At 51.2% G+C, this 21,653-nt stretch overlaps 1 protein-coding gene across 2 annotated transcripts in view; it reads left to right on the top strand.

Moving 5' to 3' along the window:
• LOC116990469 (coiled-coil domain-containing protein 50-like) overlaps window positions 1-20,884 on the top strand; it is a 29,308-nt gene extending 8,424 nt beyond the window's left edge. Inside the window, exons 3-12 of one of the 2 annotated variants that reach the window (XM_033048181.1) lie at window positions 6,345-6,407; window positions 7,190-7,319; window positions 8,169-8,259; window positions 15,377-15,482; window positions 15,894-16,057; window positions 17,449-17,511; window positions 18,343-18,456; window positions 19,174-19,295; window positions 20,056-20,153; window positions 20,577-20,884. In XM_033048181.1, coding sequence (XP_032904072.1) covers window positions 6,345-6,407; window positions 7,190-7,319; window positions 8,169-8,259; window positions 15,377-15,482; window positions 15,894-16,057; window positions 17,449-17,511; window positions 18,343-18,456; window positions 19,174-19,295; window positions 20,056-20,153; window positions 20,577-20,731 — 1,106 coding nt within the window. In that variant the 3' untranslated portion in view covers window positions 20,732-20,884. The remainder of the gene's footprint in view (window positions 1-6,344; window positions 6,408-7,189; window positions 7,320-8,168; window positions 8,260-15,376; window positions 15,483-15,893; window positions 16,058-17,448; window positions 17,512-18,342; window positions 18,457-19,173; window positions 19,296-20,055; window positions 20,154-20,576) is intronic. The other variant, XM_033048182.1, reaches the window with a different exon arrangement.
• The last annotated feature ends 769 nt before the right edge of the window (window positions 20,885-21,653 follow it).

Raw genomic sequence — 21,653 nt, 5'->3', positions numbered from 1 at the left:
ATGTGGCCCTTGTGGCTAAAGGGATCAGGGGGTATGGAGAGAAGGCAGGAACAGGATACTGAGTTGGATGATCAGCCATGATCATATTGAATGGCGGTGCCGGCTCGAAGGGCCGAATGGCGTACTCCTGCACCTATTTTCTATGTTTCTATGTTTTAGTGAGAGTCAGGGGAGAGGGAGGCAACAGATGCGGAAGGGTGAGGTGTTAAAACAACACATCAAAGCAGACTCTGACAGGAAATGTAGAATGGTTCATTGTGAACTGAGGGGAAGGTGACCTCACCCTTTTACCCTTCCAAATCTCTAGACTCCCTGACCCATCTCCTCTGACTCTTAGTCTGAAAAGTCCCGAGTCCCGACCCGAAACGTCACCCATTCCTTCTCTCCAGAGATGCTGCCTGTCCCGCTGAGTTACTGCAGCAATTTTGTTGCAGTATTTTGTTGCCTCGGTGTGAACTAGGCACCTGCAGTTCCTTCCTACACCGGCAGGGGAGCCTCACTGCCGGCAGATGCTGGTCCCTGTATCCAAGTGGGGGTGAGCATCATTTTCCTCTGGCTGGAATTATGGACAATTCGAAGAAGAGTTTCCCCTTGGCTCGGCCAGCGTTGCAGGCGGCTGGTGTTGCCGTGGTAACCCGAGCACTAACGCCGTCCCCCCCGGGGCTGTTTCACCGGCCTGTGGTGGGTGGGAGCTGAGCAACACTCTGATCTTTGGCCTGAACACCGTCTCTGCCCACGGTTGCCAGCGCAGCGGGAGGATTCACGTCTGGGGTTATTCCACACCACTTGCTGGTGGGGAAAAAACACACACACAAAATGCTGGAGTAACTCAGCCGGTCAGGCAGCATCTCAGGGGACTGTGTAGGAAGAAACTGCAGATGTTGGTTTACATCGAGAATAGACACAAAATGTTGGAGTAACTCAGCGGGACAGGCTGCATCTCTGGGAAACATGGATAGGTGACATTTCGGGCCGGGAATCTTCTTGGAATTGTCCATAATTCCAGCCCTTCAGTTGGGTGAGGCTATGAGCAGCCAGGGTGTAAATATTGCAGGAACAAGAGTCCATTCAGCCCCCACTGAGCCAATTCTATCCTTTTATTGGATTGTGTACTGACTCGTAGAACACAGCACAGGAGCAGGCCCTTCGGCCCACAATGTTCGTGTTGGACATGATGTCATTAAGCTAATCCCCTCTGCCTGCATGTGATCCATATGTCTTATTTCCCTGCATATCCCTGTGCCTATCTAAAAGCCTCTTAAATGCCACTATAGTATATTCCTCCACCACCACCCCTGGCAGCACATTCCAAGCAACCACCGCCTTGTGTAAAACAAAGCTGTCCCACTCTGATTCTGTGTCCTGTGACAGTCCTGTAATTATCAAACTCTATCATAGAAACATAGACACATAGAAAATAGGTGCAGGAGTAGGCCATTCGGCCCTTCGAGCCTGCACCACCATTCAATATGATCATGGCTGATCATCCAACGCAGTATCCTGTACCTGCCTTCTCTCCATACCCCCTGATCCCTTTAGCCACAAGGGCCACATCTGACTCCCTCTTAAATATAGCCAATGAACTGGCCTCAACTACCTTCTGTGGCAAAGAGTTCCACAGAATCACCACTCTCTCTGTGAAAAATGTTTTTCTCATCTCGGTCCTAAAGGATTTCCCCTTTATCCTTAAACTGTGACCCCTTGTCCTGGACTTCCCCAACATCGGGAACAATCTTCATGCATCTAGCCTGTCCTACCCCTTAAGAATTTTGTAAGTTTCTATAAGATTACAAAATTCTTAAGGGGTTGGACAGGCTAGATGCAGGAAGATTGTTCCAGATGTTGGGATCCTGTACATTTCCAGCCGGCCATTTGACTCAACAACTTCTGTGAGCGAAACACCAACTGCTGGAGGAACTCAGCGGGTCAGGCAGCATCTGTGGAGGGAATGGACAGGCGGCGTTTTAAGTCAGGACCTTTTTTTTCCAGGCTGATTCAGACCAACTTAAATCAGTCTGAAGAAAGGTGTTGATCTGAAACATCGCCTGTCCATTCCCTCCATAGATGCTGCTTGACCCGCTGAATTCCACCAGTGGTTCCACCATCTGCAGTTGCTGTGTACCCAATTTATATGCCTGGTCTCTGCTGGGCAAGTTGGTGCAATTCAGACCGAGTCAACAGCAAATAGTGTCAGGGTCTTACAGCATGGAAACAGGTCCTTTGGCACAACTTGCCCATGCCTACTAACATGTTCCATCTACACTAGTCCCACTTGCCTGCATTTGGCCCATATCCCTCTAAACCTGTCCTATCCATGCACCTGTCTAAATGTTTCTTAAACGTTACAATAGCACCTGCCTCAACGACCTCCTCCGGCAGTTCATTTCATACACCCACCACCCTTCGTGTGAAACCGTGTCGGCACGGTGGCATAAAGGTTGAGCTACTGCCTTACAGCGCAAGAGACCTGGGTTTGATCAGTCTGAAGAAGGGTGTCAGCCCGAAACGTTGCCTATTTCCTTCACTCCATAGATGCTGCTTCACCCGCTGAGTTTCTCCAGCTTTTTTGTCTACCTTCAATTTTCCAGCATCTGCAGCTCCTTCTTAAACTTTTGATCCTGACTTGTCTGTGCAGAGTTTTACGTTCCACCCTGTGACCTGCGTGGGTTTTCTCTGAGATCTTTGGTTTCATCCAAAGATGTTTGTAGGTTAATTGGCTTGATATAATTGTGACACTGTCCCTAGCGTGTGTAGGGTAGTGTTAGTGTGCGGGGATCGCTCAACGTTGCAGACTCTGTGGGCCGATGGACCTGTTTCCGCGCAGTATCTCTAAACTAAACTCGGGTTCCTATTTAATCTTTCCACCTCACCTTAAACCTATGTCCTCTGGTTCTCAATTCCCCTACTCTGGGCAATAGACTCTGTGCGTCAAACCCAATCTATTCCTCTCATGATTTTGGACACCTCAATAAGATCACCCCTCATCCACCTGCACTGCAAGGAATAGAGTCCTAGCCTGCTCAACCTCTCCCTACAGCTCACCATGACTTAGGCCCTCGAGTCCTGGCAAGAAGAGCCTTGACCAAAAATGTCACCCATTCCTTTTCTCCAGAGATGCTGCCTGACCCGCTGAGTTACTCCGGCACTTTGTGTCCATCCTGGTGAATCTTCTCTGCACCTTCTCCAGCTTGAAAATCTGAGACTGTCGCTTTAAAAATAGAATTAAAAATAACTTTCATTTTCACAACTTCAGCTTTTAATGGGAAGAAGTACTTTCGACATCTGCTAACGGTTGTGAGTTGGGTGAAGCATCAACCAATGTAACAGCCACAACAAACAGAAGGAAGGTGAACGGTGCAATCGCCAGTTTACAATGCTGTTTGCCACTTGAGGAACTAAGTATTGGCCAGGACACCCAGTGGAACCCCCCCTGCTACACCTGAAATAGTGGTCAGAGATCTGTGGGATCAAACTGAAAGGGCAGAGGAGGCTTTAGTGTGATAACACTTTGTGTTTAATGGGCTGCGAGCAATCACTGTTTTAAGCAGGAGAAGAACCATGCCAGACATTGTGGATTGATTTAGTTAGGTCACGAGGGTGTATTGCAGCTGCTAACATTTTGATCTTGAAAGGAGCCCATTATTTAACAGCTTTTAAACATCACCTGCTGGCTCCCACATTTCTGTGCCCCGTAAAGGGGCTATGCAATGGGTCCTGGGTCTGGTCTGTGAGCTGTACAGTCCTAGACAACACTGGGTCTATAAACATCACACTAAACTAAATCCTTTACATCAGCCATCCCTCTGCGCTCTCGGTCCTGATCGTAAGGTCATAAGTGATAGGAGCAGAATTAGGCCATTTAGCCTTTCAAGTCTACTCCGCCATTCAATCATGGCTGATCTATCCCTCCCTCTCAACCCCATTCTCCTGCCTTCTTCCAATAACCTCTGACATCCGTACTAATCAAGAATCTATCTATCTCTGCCTTAAATGTATCCACTGATTTTGCCTCCACAGCCTTCTGTGGCAAAGAATTCCACAGATTCACCACCCTCTGACTAAAGGAATTCCTCCTCGTCTCCTTCCTAAAAGAATGTCCTTTAATTCTGAAGCTATGACCTCTAGTCCTAGACTCTTCCACTAGTGGAAACAAAATCTCCACATCCACTCTATCCAAAAGGCAGGGTCTCGACCCAAAGCTTCGACCATTCTTTCCACAGGTGCTGCCGGATCCGAGGCATTCATCCAGCTCTTTGGCTCTTTGCTGGTGATCACTGGTCTGAGAGGACTTGTTGGCTGAAGGGCCTGTTTCCACACTGTATATCTAAACTAAACTAAACTAAACTAAACTGCCCTGTCCTTCAGTTACCCGCTATACCTGAGGGTGGATGAGCTGAGCCAGTCCCTTACCTCTGGCCCAAGGCTGGCATCAACTGCATTGGATAATAGCCAAATGAATCCCAGTCTCAAGACCCACCTTCACTCGCCCACAGACTACCGCAGAGTTACTGTGCAATTTATTTCACAGAGTCGTATTTGGAATGAGGTTCTTTCGTGCATTCATTCCGCATTTCACTTTTTTTGATCGGTTTCAGTGTTCTTGGCATTTGGGGAACAGTGAATGTTCTCGGTACCAGTTACAGTTCTTCCACTGCTATGTTGCCAGTTTCCCACTGTGCAGGGGGTCTGTGGAGGTCCACTGGAGGGGTGGTGGGCTCAGGTTCCTGTGGTCAGTCCCAGGGAAAGGCCAGACTTGGTTACCCAAGCGGTGATCCCCGGTGTAAAGTGTGCAGCAAGCGCCCGCAAATGACAGCGCAGCAAGCAGCTGAACAAGGACATTGGCGATGTTAGTTGTGGGGTAACCACGATGGGCCATCAGGGAGAAATGCCTGGTTCGTATTGGGTAGGGTGCTGAATCCTGACACCCACCTGAGAGGGCAAGGGTCATAAGATCATAAGTGATAGTAGCAGAATTAGGCCATTCGGCCCAGCAAGTCTACTCGGCCATTCAATCATGGCTGATCTATCTCTCCCTCCTAACCCAATTCTTCCGCCTTCTCCCCATAACCTCTGACACAAATCAAGAATACTGATCAAGAATCTATATATATCTGCCTTAAATATATCCACTGACTTTGTCTCCACAGCCTTCCCTGACAAAGAACTCCACAGATTTATCACCCGGCGAGGATTTGCTTAACGGTCCATCTCAACGGCAGCACCCCCCCACCCCCCCTCATTCCCAGATTGCAGTGGTGGATGTTGCCCTGGAGATCCATGAGTGGGGTCTGGGACTAGAAGTTGGTGAATCAGTCGGAGAGCCAGCATTGTCACCCTGAGCTGACGTGTTGTTTATCTTGGCCCATTCCTTTCATGCCACAGACTCTGATTCACTGCTTCAGGAATCTGTCGTGGTTAACTGTTTAACGGCCCCCGGCAGGAGGTGGTGAAGCTTGTGGCCGTGCTTTCAGCAGCCTTGGCACCAGCCCCTGGATCCCTCCCAGACCTCCTCCTCCCTTGCTGGGTGAAGGCGTTCCTCGCCATTCCCTCTCTGATCGCCTGCGCTGGTAGTGCGTGGCTCTTGAGTTAAAACACTGTTGGCCATCACTCCTATGAAGAGCCTTGTGAATCTCTCCTGTCAATGGGTAGGTTGTCCATGCTATTGGCCGTTATTAATGGCCGCTCACTGGCTTGTCGGCTCTTGGGATAGGAGACTAGAGAGTCATACAGCATGGAAACAGGCCCTTCGGCCCAACTTGCCCACACTGGCAAACATTTCCCATCTAAACTTGTCCCACCTGCCTGCGTTTGGCCCACATCCCTCTAAACCTGTCCTGGCTAAATGTTTCTTAAACTTTGCGATCGTACCTGCCTCAACTACCTCCTCTGGCAGCTCGTTCCATACACCCTTTGATTGAAAAAGTTACCCACTATTATATTCCCCCCCAGTCACCTCAAATCTATGACCTCTGGTTCTCGATTCATAATTTTGCGCACCTCTATAAGATCACCCTCGTACTCCCTCATCCTCCTGCGCTGCAAAGAATACAGTCCTAGCCTGCTCAACCATATGGCTCAGGCCCTCAAGTCCCAGCAACATCCTCATAAATCTTCTCTGCACTCTTTCCAGCTTGTTACAAAACTATTTTTTAAAGGTGACATTTATTCTGCCTAAAGCACAGACAGTATCGCAACGCGGAGCGCTGCAGTGTTCCGAGAAACAGGTCTTGACCAAGTGGTTGGCTGTGCTGGTGCGTGTGACTGGAACAGACGCCAGCCTGGCGGGTACGTTCACCGGAGACGGAGGGAGTGACCAGAATGTTTTCCTCTCTCCTCTGTTGCAGTGTGCCGCGGCTTTGCAGTCTTGGAGGACAGCGCCCTGGCGCACAACCTTCAGGAGCAAGAGAGTAAGTGGCAGCGGCATCGGGGAATGCGCTTTGGGATCAGAGAGCAGCTTGTCTTCAATGCCTACAATCTGCTTTCCAGTCGCTGCTCTCAAAGGGTTTTGTGTTAATCAATGATGACCTCTGAACTGGTCAGCAGCCACTAAACAACATTGACCTCAGCAACTGAGACATGTATCAATGGTTGCAAAAGGACTTTATTTTTTGCACTATTATGGTGTTATAGTTATTAACTAGTTAATTTTTAATTATAACATGTTTATTTTTGTTTATAACATTTAAAAAAAATTATAAGATATTTATTATTCGCCTATGGGCCTGTCGAGCTGCAGCCAGTAAGAATGGCATTGTTCCATGGTCAGTAAACACTCACGACCCTTGAGAGCATTCAAGTTTGATTAGTAAGGAGAAGGCTGGAGAATGGGGTTGAGAGGGAAAGATAGATCCGCTACGAGTGAATGGCGGAGTACCCTTGATGGGCCGAATGGCCCGATTCTGCTCCTACGACGTGTGAGCTTATGAAGTCCAGGAGTAGGGAAAAGCTGCAGTGAAGGTTCCTGGATGGAGGGTGGGTGGGGAAGTGTATCTCCGGGGACTGGTGGGCTCTGTATCACCCTGGGGAATGTGGGAGAGCGAGGTGTGGGGGAAATGTAAAAGGGCGAGGGTGGAGGTTTGGAGGTAGCAGAGTTTGGTGGAAGGTCTGGACCTCCCCCTGGGCCTGCGCGCATCCGGTTTGACCGAGGCGACAGTCGGTGAGAGTGTTGTCCCTGTCTTGGTGCCCGCAGTTGAACAGCACTACGCCTCGAACATCGAGAAGAGCAAGCTGGTGCGGCGGGACGTGCACGTGGCCAAGAGGCTGCAGGATGAGGAGGAGATGGAGGCCCAGCACTACAGCCGGGAGGAGCAGCAGCAGATGTGAGCGGCTCGCTCATGGGTTGGAGGGGGGCGTGGGTACGGGTTGGCTTTGCGGGCGACTCAGGGTGGCAGTGGGCGGGGGTTGGGGAAGACCGGGGACTCTGCGTCGATAGCTTGCTGAGGTGGTCGATCTAATTCTGCCCAATACTTGATGCGATGGTCAATATTGGACCAGAGCATTCCCTTTGATCAACCACTTCCCACTGACTCACCTGGGCTTGGTTCCCAACATAGAACAATGGACATAAAGTGCTGGAGTGGCCATTTCACCTGCTAAAGCTTATTGGATCCCTCAGTTGTTAATCATATTAACTCCTCTTCACTGTCCCGTAATGACCTTTCTGTCCTGGGCCTCCACCATTGCCAGAGTGAGGCCACACACAAAGTGGAAGAATAGCACCTCATATTCCACTTGGGTAACTTACAACACAACAGTATGAACATTGTGTGTAGAAAGGATATGAAGATGCTGGTTTATACATAATTTACACACAAAGATAATACCTAAATTTACACTCAGCGGTTTGAAGAAGGGTCCCGGCCCAAAACGTCACCCATCCTTTTTCTCCAAAGATGCCGCCTGACCCGCTGAGTTACTCCAGCATTTCATGTCCATCTTCAGTATGAACATTGAATTCTCCAATTTTAGGTAACTAACCTATAAAAAAACCCTCCCATGCACCTTTCTTCCCCACCCATAGAACGTCAGGTGCCAGCAGTGTGCCTCCCCTCTGCCCCTTCCTCATGTTCTGGAGCAAGAGGAGGGGGGGGTCTCAGCACAAGGGGGAGGGTAGGGGGTTCCAAGCACCCATGTCTCTTCCTCGCACTCACCGCGGTTTCTGTCTTCAGTGAGGAGCTGGACTCGCAGTACGCCAGAGTTGTTCAGGAGGAGATCCAGAAGCGGGTTGTGGAGCGTCAGCAACGCGAGGCCCAGGACAAGGTAGGAGCATCTCCGTGCCGCCAATGTTCAGTCTGGTGCAGGACATCGGGGAGAGAGCACTTGCAGATCCACTGATCTCCAAACACTGAACTTCAACCTGTAACTGGTGTGGTGAAGAAGGCATATGGTGTGTTGACATTCATAGGTTGGGCCATTGAGTATAAGAGTCAGGAAGTCATGATGCAGCTATGTAAGACTTTGCTTAGGCCACATTTGGGGTATTGCGTGCAGTTCTGGTCAACCCCATTAGAGGATGTGGCGGCTTTGGAAAGGGTGCAAAGGAGGTTTACCAGAATGAAGCCTGGATTGGAGGGGGTTAATTACAGGGAGAGATTGGACATACATGGTGCTGTGTGAATGGAGAAGGGACCATGAATGTCCAGTGCCTGTCAGTGACCACATCAACCACCCTGCCTCGCAACCTTCCTCTCAACCTTCTAATTTTCCGGCCTTCATTTCTGCAGCTTGCTTTAAATCATTCCCCGAAACTTGCCTCGAAATGTCTCTTCATATCGTAGATGCTGAGGGAGATCTCTTTCCCCAGGGAGCGACCCTGGTTCTGGTCTCCCGACGAACAGGAATCTCTTCCCCAACACAACCTCTAACGCAGCATTACCATTGGGCATGGGTATAAACATGTTCTCCCCTGAGACTGGGCAGAGCCTCTCCCATGCCAGGAAGTCGGCAATTTAATTTGCAGCTCCTCTTGGCAGTGTTGTATTGCAACGAGCATTCCCAACAGCAACCAGGGATGCAGAGCGATGGGGAACCTCAGCCGCTGGGAGGACAATAGACAATGCAGGAGTAGGCCATTCGGCCCTTCGAGCCAGCACCACCATTCAATGTGATCATGGCTGATCATCCCCAATCAGTACCCCGTTCTTGCCTTCTCCCCAAATCTCCTGACTCCACTATTTTTAAGAGCCATATCTAGCTCTCTCTTGAAAGCATCCAGAGAACCTGCCTCCACCTGAGGCAGAGAATTCCACAGACTCACCACTCTCTGTGAGAAAAAGTGTTTCCTCGTCTCCGTTCTAAAGAGGAGTAAATGTTACTCTGTAGTTGGAATCTTCTGGGGGGGTGGTCAGGGTTCATTTTTGTTTCCCCTACTGCATCTCACCCAACCTGCTGCATTCCCATCACCATCAGTGCCGAACAAACTAAGGCAGGGGCAAAGTTTTGGCAAAGTCCCGGCTAAAATCTGGTCATTTTTTCAAAGGTCAGAATGTAGATGATAAAATATGGCAAACACCTTAACCTCATCGTTGGGACAACAGATGGCACAATGGGCTAAGTGTTCGGCTGGCAACCGGAAGGTAGCCGGTTCGAATCCCGCTTGGAGTGCATACTGTCGTTGTGTCCTTGGGCAAGACACTTCACCCACCTTTGCCTGTGTGTGAATGTGTGTGAGTGATTGGTGGTGGTCAGAGGGGCCGTAGGCGCAGATTGGCAGTCACGCTTCCGTCAGTCTGCCCCAGGGCAGCTGTGGCTACAGAAGTAGCTTACCACCACCGAGTGTGACTGAGGAGTGAATGAATAATGCGATGTAAAGCGCCTTGAGTATTAGAAAGGCGCTATATAAATCCCATCCATTATTATTATTATCGTTAGTCCAACCACACACCATCCAACAAGGACAGCATGGTGACACATCGGTAGAGCTGCTGCCTTACAGCACCCTGCAGTGACCCTGGTTCGATCCTGACTACAGGTGCTGTCTGTACGAAGTTTGTACGTTCTCCCCGTGACCTGCGTGGGTATTTTCCGAGAACCCCACTTTCCTCCCACACTCCAAAGACGTACAGGTTGTAGGTTAATTGGCTTGGTATAATTGTAAATTGTCCTTAGTGTGTAGGATAGTGTTAGTGTGCGGGGATCGTGGGCTGAAGGGCCTGTTTCTGCACTGTATCTCTAAACTAAAGTTGACCAGGAAAGGAGTTATCAACATGGTGTTTGCCATTCATCATGGTTCCCTACACAGTAACTGCTTAAGCAACACACAAAGTGCTGGAGGAACTCAGCAGGTCAGGCAGCATCCGTGGAGGGAATATACAACAATGTTTTGGGTCAGGATCCTTCTTCAGACTGATGGAGTAGGGGGCAGGAAAGCTGGAAAAGAGAGGTGGGGGCGGGACAAAGCTTGACGAGTGATAGGTGGATACAGGTGAGGTGACCCCCATCTGTCAGTCAACCCTCCTCACCTGTATCCACCTATCACTCGCGATTGTCCTGGCCCCACCTCTCTTTTCCAGCTTTGCCGCCCCTACTCCATCAGTCTGAAGAAGGGTCCCGCCCCGATACGTCGCTTGTTCATTCCCTCCACAGCTGCTGCTCGACCCACTGAGTTCCTCCAGCACTTTGTGTTTTGTTCCAGTTTCTGGCATCTGCAGTGACTGCTCCACCTACTGGGGGTTTGTGGCTGTGCAGTGGCGTATCCATGCAGCCCTCTCTCTGGGCTGCCTTATCACCACACAGACACACTTGTTCTCACCAGAGGTGCCTTTCATCTAAACCTCTCCAAGCAGCTTCCTCCTGTCTGTGTTCCCGGCCCGAGAGCCTGATTAATCCCAGCATCGCTGCCGCAGGCTGCTTCTAATTCCCTTTAAAGTTTAATGGCCAGCGTGCTTCCCATTAAGCTGTCCCTGCCTGACTCCCAACACGCACTCTCCTGCCATTCACAGCTTGCTGCTTGCTGACTAGGCTGCTACGGGTTCCAGCTCCGGTAACCTGGGGAAATCGGGGAACGAGCCAGGCTGGGGCCGTGACAAGGTGCTTAAACATCAGGGAGTCTCTCCCGGGGACAGAGCGGAGAGGTTATCTGGAGCATTGGTGTGTGTAAGGGTGGGGGTGGCACTCAGAACATGGTATATCACAAGAACAGGAACCTTTTGCCCACATTGGCTGTGCTGAACATGATGCCAAGACCAACTCTATCTACCTGCACCTGATTCATATACCTCCATTCCCTGCATATCCAAATGTCTCTTAAACGCCACTATTATATCTGCCTGCACAGTGGCACAGCGGTGGAGATGCTGCCTTCCCGGGTTCGATCCCGACTACAGGCACTGTCTGTATGGAGTTTGCACGTTCTCGCTGTGACCGTGTAGGTTTCCTCCGGGTGCTCCGATTTCCTCCCGCTCTCCAAAGATGTACAGGTTTGTAGGTTAATTGGCTTTGGTAACATTTTAAGTTGTCCCTAGTGTGAAGGATAGTGCTAGGGTAAGGGGTGATTGCTGGTTGGCGTGGACTCGGCGGGCCGCAGGGACTGTTTCCACGGTGCATCTCTAAACTAAACCCCCATTTGCAGCGTATTTCAGGTACTCGCCACCCTCTGTGTATAAAAACTTTCTCCACACATCTCCTTTAAACTTTGCCCCTTTTACCTTAAAACTATGCCCTCTAGTGTTTGATATTACTATCCTGAGAAAGAAGGTTCTGCCTCTCTACCCTATCTACGCCTCTAAATCCAACATTAAGCTTCCCAGTCACTTGCTGTACGTCTGTCCCTCTGTGCATTCACACAGTGTCTCTCTGCACTGGTATATTTTGTGCTGTCACTATGTTTAAGTAAGAGGAAGGGTTCATTTTTCTCTCCAGGTTGACGCCGTGTGTCAGGTTACATGGGCGAGTGATTGATGGGACTCAGCTGTGTGAGGGAGGCAGGATAGATATATGACTCCTGTCCCCACAGCGGCAGCCCATTAAACCCCAGGCTCCATCCGTGAATGTCTCCGTGCCGCTGTGCAGTGCGTCATTGAAGAGAATGGGTGCAGGCGCTGAGCAAATTGTCTTGTGTAGGAAAGAACTGCGGATGCTGGTTTAAATCGAAGATAGACACAAAATGCTGGGGTAACTCAGCGGGTCAGGAGATTAGCTCATCTCTGGAGATTAGGAATGGATGACGTTTCGGGTCGAGACCCATCTTCAAATTGTCTTTCTGCGTTCAGTTCAAGCATGTCTGTCACTCACTGCCAATCCCAGCGTCACATCCAGCTGTCCGTATTTCACTCCGGATTTCTGTCTTCATTTTCTCCCCATCTCTAGAACATTTTGACACCCCCACCCCTAGGGTTCATCTGTCCCTCCTTCACCCATCAAAGCCGCTGCCTCTTCACTAGAGTTTGGAGTCAAGACTCTTTAATTGTCATCTGTACCATAAGCAGAACAATGACATTCTGACACAGCAACATAACCCCTCCTCATTCCCACTCCCCAGATGCTGGGTAAACCCTCCCCTCTCCCTGCCTGCAGGTCTTTACTTTATTTTAGAGGTACAGTGTGGAAACAGGCTCTTCAGCCCACCGAGTCCACACCGACCAGCGATCACCCCGCACCCTAGCAGTATTCTACACACTAGGGGAAATTTACAATTTTACCGAAGCCAATTAACATACAAAGCTGCAGGTCTTTGGCGTGTGGGAAGAAACCAGAGCACCCGGAGAAACCCCTCACAGTCACAGGAAGAATGTACAAACTTCGTACAGACAGCATCCAGAGTAAGAATGGAACCTGGGTCTCTGGCGCTGTGAGGCAGCAACTCTACCGCTGTGCCACTGTGCTGGTGCTTCATTGATGCCCTCGACACCATTCAGTCACCAGTGCTACTGGTTTGCTCCACATAGTAAGCAACTATTTACAACAGGGCTCAGGTTGTTCCTGTGGAATGATTTTAATCTTGGAGCATAATTGCCAGAGGAAATGTAGAAAGAAATTGGTCTGTCCCATTACTAAACAGCCCAATAATGTTTAGTGTGATTTAAGATGTGTAATGGCTGGGTAGCACGGCTTTCACTCCCACTGCTGGGTAGAATCTGTTGGCCTTTAACTCTAGGCTGGTGGAATGTGTTTCCAATTATAGAACAGCTGCAAACTAAAATACAGAAAGCATAACTTTCAGCGGGAGAACTTCCAAATAGTGGTACTGCTGGTAGAGCTGCTGCCTCACAGCGCCACAGACCCAGGCTCAATCTTGACCTCGGGTGCTGTCCGGTTTCCTCCCACATCCCAAACACCTGCAGATTTGTAGGTTAGTTTGGCCTCTGTAAAATTATCCTCAGTGTGTAGGGAGTGAATGAGAAAGTGGGATAACACAATGGGTGATGGGTGGTTGGTGTGGACGTGGTGGGCCAAAGGGCCTGTATCCTTGCTGTATGTTGCACCCAGTCACAGCCAGGCAATTGTTTGCAGTAGTTGACTGATGCCTTGTGATGTGCTGGGCTGTTTCATCAGGTAAGAGATTGCTCGTCACTCCCAGAGGCGAGACACATCTGAAGCTTTCTTTTCCTAAAGATGGCCTCAATTTCCCCAAACTTCTGTTGGGATTGTGTTTTTCATGTTTTCATTCGTATCCAGAGCTTGGAACTGTGGAAGCTCTGGCCTCTCCCTGTGCCCCATCTGTGCCAGTTTAATGAAAGGACCAGCTAGTTAATCCTCCTCCTCCGCCCACTCCTGTAGCCTTGCAAACTTCTGCACCTCAAGTATTTATTTAATTTCCTGTTGAACGTTGTAACTGAATCTTAGTTTAAAAATAATATTTATTTTTTTGCAAATCACCCTGATTAATTTGGACATTTTTCCAGCATCGCCATTCAATTTCAGCCATGATCACAATGAATGGCAGTGTTAGCTCGAAGGGCCGAATGGCCTCCTCTTGCACCTATTTTCAAGTGTTTTTTTTCTAATATGATCATGGCTGATTATCTAAAATCAGTACCCCATTCCTGCTTTTTCCCCATATCCCTTGATTCCTTTAGCCCTAAGATCTAAATCCAAATCTCTTGATAAGTGAATCCAGTGAATTGGCTTCCACTGCCTTCTGTGGCAGGGAATTCCACAGATTCACAGCTCTCTGGGTGAAGAAGTTTTTCCTCTTCTCAGTCCTAATTGGCATTCCCCTTATTCTTAAACTGTGACTCCTGGTTCTGGACTCCCCCAACATCGGGAACATTTTTCCTGCATCTAGCCTATCCAATCCTTTAAGAATTTTATGTTTCTATAAGATATCCTCTCATCCTTCTAAATTCTCTGATCATACGGGATGAGTAATTGGTCCAGTCTCTGGCATTTGTTTTTTTTTGTGTTGACACGTGCTACCTCAGAGCTGTACCTTCTGGTGAACAACTAGTGTTTCATTTCCTGCCAACACCTGCTGACATCCCCCACCCGCTCCAAGCTTCTGTAATCACTTGGTCTACTCCAGCCCCTAGTCCACCACTTTCCTTCCAGCCTCTCAACTCTAACTGCAACAAAATAAGCTGTCTGTGTGACTCCATTCCACATGTTGATATTCCTGCAGTTAACCCTGTTAGAAGTATATAAAATGATGAAAGGCTGAGGTAGGGTAGACTGTCAGACTGCTAGAACGTACAGCTGTAAGGTGAGAGGGGCAACGTTTAAAGGATATGTGCGGGGAAGGTGTTCTTTGCACTGAGAATGGTGGGTGCCTGGAACGTGCTGCCAGGGGTAGTGGTGGAGGCAGATATGATAGTGGTATTTAAGAGGCTTTTGGATCGGAATATGGATATAGAGGGATATGGATCGTGCAGGCAGAGGAGATGGGTTTAACTTGGGATCATGTTTTGTATGGACATTGCGGACCGAAGGGCCTGTTCCTGTGCTGGACCGTTCTATGTTTCAATCCAGTCCTCAAACCTGCCTCATAAGTGGAAACAAAAACTGCAGAGGTTGGAAATCCAAAATAAAAAATATAAACTGCGGAGCAGATCCAGCATTTTCTGTTTCTATTCTATTTTCCCTGTCCTGATTGAAGTATTGATGAAGATGCTGACTCTCCCTGAAGACCAGTCTTCTCTCCTGAAGGTGTTGACTCTCTCTGGGATCCCGGCGCCAGGTTCTGGTCTCTGAACCTTGGATAAGAGGAGTGCTCTCCATCAGCCCCTTCCCTCTTGTCCACACCGAGTGGTCAGCTGGCCTGCGATCTGTCTTGTATTTCCTCAGGCCTGTCTGGGCCTGACCCCTTGTTTCATCTCTTGCTTTCATGTTTGTGACTATCGCCCATCCCACCACATGCGTGTGGGAACCGGAATGGGTATTTTTATGCAGAGTGTGTCGGGGCGGGGCTGTGGCTAACGTGTCCTGTGTGCTGGTCTTGTAGGAAGTGGCCAGGAGGTTGCAGGAGGAGGAGGAGCTGAGGAACCAGAGAGGACTCACACCAGAGGCTGAGGTGTACGGGGCCAGAGAGGAGGCACACCGGCAGAAGGGTAAACTGCGCCGGCACCCTGCATTTGTATAGCGCCTTTCACAATCTCCGCAGCATCCTGTGATCTGGTGTTTTCAGCAATAGTGAGGGAAATATTACAGCCAAAGGAACTGAGAAAAACTAATAATGTCAAAAACGCTGCTGGAGTAACTCAGCGGGTCAGGCAGTATCACATAAGAGGGACCCGGCGTGGGCGGGGGGGGGGGGGGGGTGGGCGGGGGGGTGGAGCCGAAAACAAATGGGGACTACAATGAACACTGTAACTTTGTCGCCGCCCTCTACATGGCCACTCTTTGCATACCTTGTGTAATGTATGCAAAACAAATAATTTTACTGTGACATGTCACATGTGATAACAAAGTATTAATCAATCAATCAGATTGTAAATTGCCTTTTTGCTAATTGCCTTAAACAGGGAAGAGGCAGTGGCGTGGGCAGGAGGTGAACTCCCTGGACAGGAAGGTGGCGGAGCTGAGTATCGGCGATACCTGCAGCGCAAGTGAGGAACAGCTTGAGAGGGACGAAGCATTGGCTCGTCTCCTCCAGGAGGAGGAGGAAGTGAGGATGGTTCAGCAGGTACGTGGGGCCAGTGGAGTTTCACACTGTTGATTGTTCCATCACTAATCAGTAGGTGCTGGGCTGATCTTTGTAGAGGTATCTGAACATTGAACAAACAGGCCCTTCGGCCCACAATGTCTGTGCTGAACATGATATCAAGAAGAAGGGTTCCGACCTGTAACAGCACCTATTCCTTTTCTCCAGAGATGCCGCCTGACCCGCTGAGTTACTCCAGCATTTTGTGTCCATCTATGATACCCAGACCACCTCTTATCTCCCTGCACACTATCCATATCCCTCCATCCATGCGGCAATCAAAAATTCTCTTAAATGCCATTATCATGTATCGACAGCCCCCAGCAGTGCGTTCCAGCGACTCACCACCCTCAGTGTAAAGATCGTTGCCCCACACATACTGCTTGCTGTTATGGTCAGTAAACATTTTTGGAGAGGTCTCTACGCTCACCTCCAGCCCGACTGTCAGGTGGTCTATCACCAACCCCTCTTAGTTAGCTGGTCTAAACCCTGGAAGGCTCAGCCCCACCTTCACTGGAAGGACTGCAGGCTATGAGATGATGGCTCACTGCCACTCTCAGAAGGGATACTGGGGGGTGGACCATGGAGGCTGGCATTGGCCGGGGTGAGGGAGGACTCCGATCCCAAGCAATAAATTAATGACCTGGTGGAACCTCTGTCCTCCAATTCTTGCTTCTCCTGCCTGTGACTTGCTTCACGGCTGGAGCCTGTTCCTGGGTCCCACAACTCCGATGCCTCTGGCCCCCTCATTCTCTAACCCTGAGCGGCACACTGGCACAGACGCCACACGCCCGGGTTTAATCCTGACCTTGGGTGCTGACTGTGTGGAGTTTGCTCATTCTCCCTGTGACCATGTGGGTTCGCTCTAGGTGCTCCAGTTTCCTCCCACATCCCAAAGACGTGTGTATTTGTAGGTGAATTGGCCACTGTAAATTAATTGTCCCTAATGTGTAGGGAGCGGTTGAGAAATAGAAGTAGTGTGAACGAGTGATCAATGTTCGGCGCAGACTCAATGGGCCAACAGGCATATATCCATGCTGTGTCTCTAATCTAAACCCACAGCAACCACTTTGCACCATATTATTTTTTCACTTTTCCTAATATCTCTATTTAGTTTAGTGATAGGCTTTTGGGAAGTGATATTCTGAGAGCAAGTTATAAGGCTTCGAACCAAGACCAGATGGAGTCTGCTCCGTGCTGAGGTGTTACTCTGGATCCATGCGGGGTAGAGTGTGGCTTCGACTCAGGGAGATGGTCAGGGCTTGGGGCAAGGGGGCTGGTGTGGTTACATTATCCTGTTTTGCTGTCCATGACAATAGTTTGCATCTACCTTGCAAACCCCGACTTCAGTTGCAGAAAAATATCTCTTGCAGAAATCGAAGAGCCAAAAGAACCAGGAAGAGGACTTCCGCACAGCACAGGTGGCCCAGGATGAGGTAGGTGGGCAGTGTGGGGCTTCAAGCACCGGGGTGGGTGGGCGCAGGCCACTGTTTGGTGACAGGGTGGGAGGGGGGAGGTAGAGGGCACTGTTTGGGCACAGAGTGAGAGGCACGATGTTTGGGTACAGGGTGGGAGAGGGAATGGAGGGCACTGTTTGGGCACAGAGTGTGAGGGGAAATGGAGGGCACTGTTTGGGTACAGGGTGGGGGTTGGGTGCAGGGCACTGTTTGGGTACAGGGTGGGGATTGGGTGCAGGGCACTGTTTGGGTACAGGGTGGGGGTTGGGTGCAGGGCACTGTTTGGGTACAGGGTGGGTGGGAGATGATCTGCACAGGATTGTTGCATTTGGAGCAGAGCTGCACCCATGGTCGTGCCCTTGACCCGGCTAGAAAGGCTGGTGACAAGTGACTGAGGCCAGGAGCGGTGAACTCTCAGGCAGCCTACCCTCACCCCACCGTCCAGCAGTGCTTTATTTGTAGACAAATCGGTAAACCACCATCTGCCGTTTATTATTTGTTTATGAATTGGAAGACTTGTACATTGTGTATAGGATTGCACTTACTGGCTGATGGTGTTCTAGGGCCCCTGTAATGCCTCACGGATAGGAGAGGTTTAGGGGGGTAAGGGCCAAATGCGGGTGAATGGGACTGGCTTAGATGGGGTGCCTTGGTCAGCATGGACGAGTGGGGCTGAAGGGCCTGTTTCTATGCTGTGTGACTCTGTGACACCCAATGTGGAGGGGTTCCAGTTGGCCAGCAGTGTTGGTTTGACATTGACTTTGATGCCAAAATCTCAGCCTGAACTTGGAGCAAATTTGCTTCTGGCAGGAAATCGCCCGCTACATCCAGAGGCAGGAGCTGAAAGCCCACAAACAGTCCAAGGGGCTGGGGAGAGCATGTTCCGACGACAGTAACGATTCCTCGGGCATGTGTGAGAGACGGGTAAGGAGCAGTGCGACAAACCCAGCCCCTGGGGGGCTGAAACATGGACAATTGGGGAGCAGGAGCTTGAGACTACCTCACCACCCAGTACAACGATGACTGCCCCGCCTCAGCCCCTTTCTCCAGGGACCCCTCAATCCCTTTTGTGTCTGGAAATCTATGTTCCTCTTAAATATATTCAGCAACTTGTAGAAGTGAATTGGTCAAGTTCACAACCTGTGCATGAAGATACCTCCCCTCAGCGGTTAAATGTCTATAAGGCTCGGACCAGCTCTCTGCTGATTCAATTATACTTTATTGTCACATGTACCGACGTACAGTGAAATGCTTTGATTTTCATACAACACGGTAAAATCATATAGCCCAGCCCATCCCGCAGATGGGACGTGTGGCCTGGATTTTTCACAATGTTGAAAAAACTTCACGAGTAAAAAGATACTCGTGATGGGAAAAAAATGTAACTTTTTACTGGTAGGAGCTCGTGAACATGCTCGTGGAAGGTCGTATGAGTTCGTAGAATACCATGAGTTTGATTTTTTTTAAACTCGGGAAGGCTCTTGGGTAAACTCGCACCGTGGGATAGGGCAAGGAGAGGAGGAGGAGGGGGGAGAGGAGGAGGGGGGCGGAAAAGTAGGAGGGAGGGGAGGGGGAGCTGGGGTCACTCCGCGTGTGTGAGTTAGTGTGAGTTAGTCCTGACGGCAACGATTCTGTCTCCAGAGCCGGGCGGACATGTCGCGGCAGGAGCGGCTGAACTCGGAAGGACTCCCGAGCCCCGGCAGCGAGCGGAGTGCGGAGAAGCGGGGCCCACCCACGGAACCGCGGCAAGAGCCGCTGCCCAGGTGCCGGGGGAGCGGGGGGGGGGGGGGGGTGGCGTCAGGGGGAGAGAGAGGTCAGGGAGTCGGGGAGGGAGGGGGGGGGGGGGGCTGGGAGGAGGAAGAGGAGAGGAACGGGGGGAGATGACCGGGTAAAGGAGGGGTGAGAGGGAAATGGGTAGGGGGTCGCCAGCCTGAGGGGCAGAAGTCTGACCATTCTCTCAGCTGCCACAACCTGAAACTACTGATTGCCTCTCCCGTGGAACAGCCCCGATATATTTGCAACAGAGCCACTGTGAAGTTTGCAATGAGTGGGGCATTATTGTGTGTGTGTTGTGGGGCACGCGTGTGTGTGAGTTGTGGGGCACGCGTGTGTGTCAGTGTGTCAGTGTCCGTGCTCTTGCATCCAGCGCATCCTTGCCCTGACCCCGCCCGCCTCGCCGCCAGTGTAACCCCGGGCACTGGTCAGCCGAGCCCACACTGGGCGGGGGGCGGCAGCCGCGGTGCCCAGCACCGGGCCTCCGCGGAGGGACCGTGTCAGTGAGTGGGAACCAAAGATCTTAGAGCGGAGCCTAAGATCTTTGGTGGGAACCAAGAACCAAAGATCACAGAGCATGATCTTTGCTAAGAACCATGAGTGTGTTCCAAGCCCAGCACCGCCCACACACACACAGTGAGTGAGGCAGCTAAGTCAGTGTAGACGCGTGGGGGTGGAACACACACACACACTCACACTTTCCAGCGCTGCTCTGGGACGTGTCTCACCGCCCGCTCACTCCCGTTGCAGGTCCACGTTTCCCAGGAACATCGCCGAGGAACTCGACCCAACCTTCAAACCCAGAACCGCCCAGAGACCGCCTGCCTCCCTCCCGCCCATCCCACCAGGTAACGCCGGTCAATCTGCTGTGACTCCGACCCTTGCCCACCCCCCTCTGCCCACCTCCCGCCGCTCACTCCCCCCCCCCCCCACCCCCTTTCGCTGCCCCTCCCATTACTGCCACCATTTACCGTCCTTCTCCACGGATCCCCCTCCACCCTCAGCCCCTCGCCGCCCCCGCTCTGCCTCCCCTCGCCGGCCCTGCTACCCCTATCACCTCGCCCCTCCTTTCTGCCATCCTTTGCCCCTCCCTCACCCCCACTCCCCCGTCCACACCATTCACCCCCTCTAACCCGCCCCCCCATCACCTTCTCTCTTCCCCAGACCCTCGCCGCCCCCTCTCTTCCCCCCTCGCCCCACATCACCGACCCTCGCCCCACATCACCGCCCCCCTGCCTGTTGAGCCGCCGCTGACCCTGCCGTCCCTGTAGCGTTGCCGCCCTCACGGGCCGAGCCGCCGGACAATTTCTACCACTACCCGGACGAGCCTGCGGTGCCCGTCTTTGTAGCACCCACCCGGCGGCGGGAGGAGCGCTTGTTGCAGCAGAAGTCCAAGGAGAAGAAGGAAGGATGCAAGCAGCAGTGAAAGGCGTCCGCGCCCTGAATCGTCAGCTAGGCGGCTGTCACACGCGTGTGCACACATGTCCCACACACACACACACACACACACACATACATATACACACACACACACACACACACACACACATAGTGCACACATGTCCCACACACACATGTCCCACACACACACACACACACACACACATAGTGCACACATGTCCCACACACACACACACACACATGTCCCACACACACATGTCCCACACACACACACATGTCCCACACACACATGTCCCACACACACACACATGTCCCACACACACACACATGTCCCACACACACACACACACGTCCCACACACACACACACATGTCCCACACGCACAATGCTGGAGGCAGCATCTCTGGTGAGAATGAACGGGTGACGTTTCAGGTCGAGACCCTTCTTCAGACCCGAAGCGTCACCCATTCATTCTCTCCAAAGATGCTGCCTGTCCCGCTGAGTTACTCCAGCATTTTGTGTCACATTTTCCTTCATATCAGCCCACACAGTTTGCCTGCAGCTCCCAAAAGATTTGCCTTGCTCCACATTTCTGGGGGGCAGAGTTCGTGACGAGTCGTCGGGCTGAGGGTGGGAGCTGAGAGCACCGGCTGATCCCGGGGCGAGGCGAAGGCGGAGCTCGCAGCTCCCGCGGTGGGCCAGACAGAGGGTGTTGGACGGCAGTGGCGAGCCCATGATACCACTGCCGGGGCCGCCGCTCCCAGTGCCCACTCTCGCCAGCAGAGGCCGCACCAGACCTGGCTGCTCCTCCTCCCCACGTCCCGGGTAACGTGTCCCATCCACCGGCTTCACATCCTCACCTAGAGCCTACAGCATCTCCCTGCACTCGGCTGCCCAAGGCAACGGCTCAATATTCCACCCCGTTCATCCCAGACGTTTCTGACGTA

The sequence above is a fragment of the Amblyraja radiata genome, chromosome 31 (assembly GCF_010909765.2).
Source record: "Amblyraja radiata isolate CabotCenter1 chromosome 31, sAmbRad1.1.pri, whole genome shotgun sequence".
NCBI classification, from domain to species: Eukaryota; Metazoa; Chordata; class Chondrichthyes; order Rajiformes; family Rajidae; genus Amblyraja; species Amblyraja radiata.
Note: the sequence above shows the minus strand (reverse complement) of the source record. Positions and strands in the feature narration are given on the sequence as shown.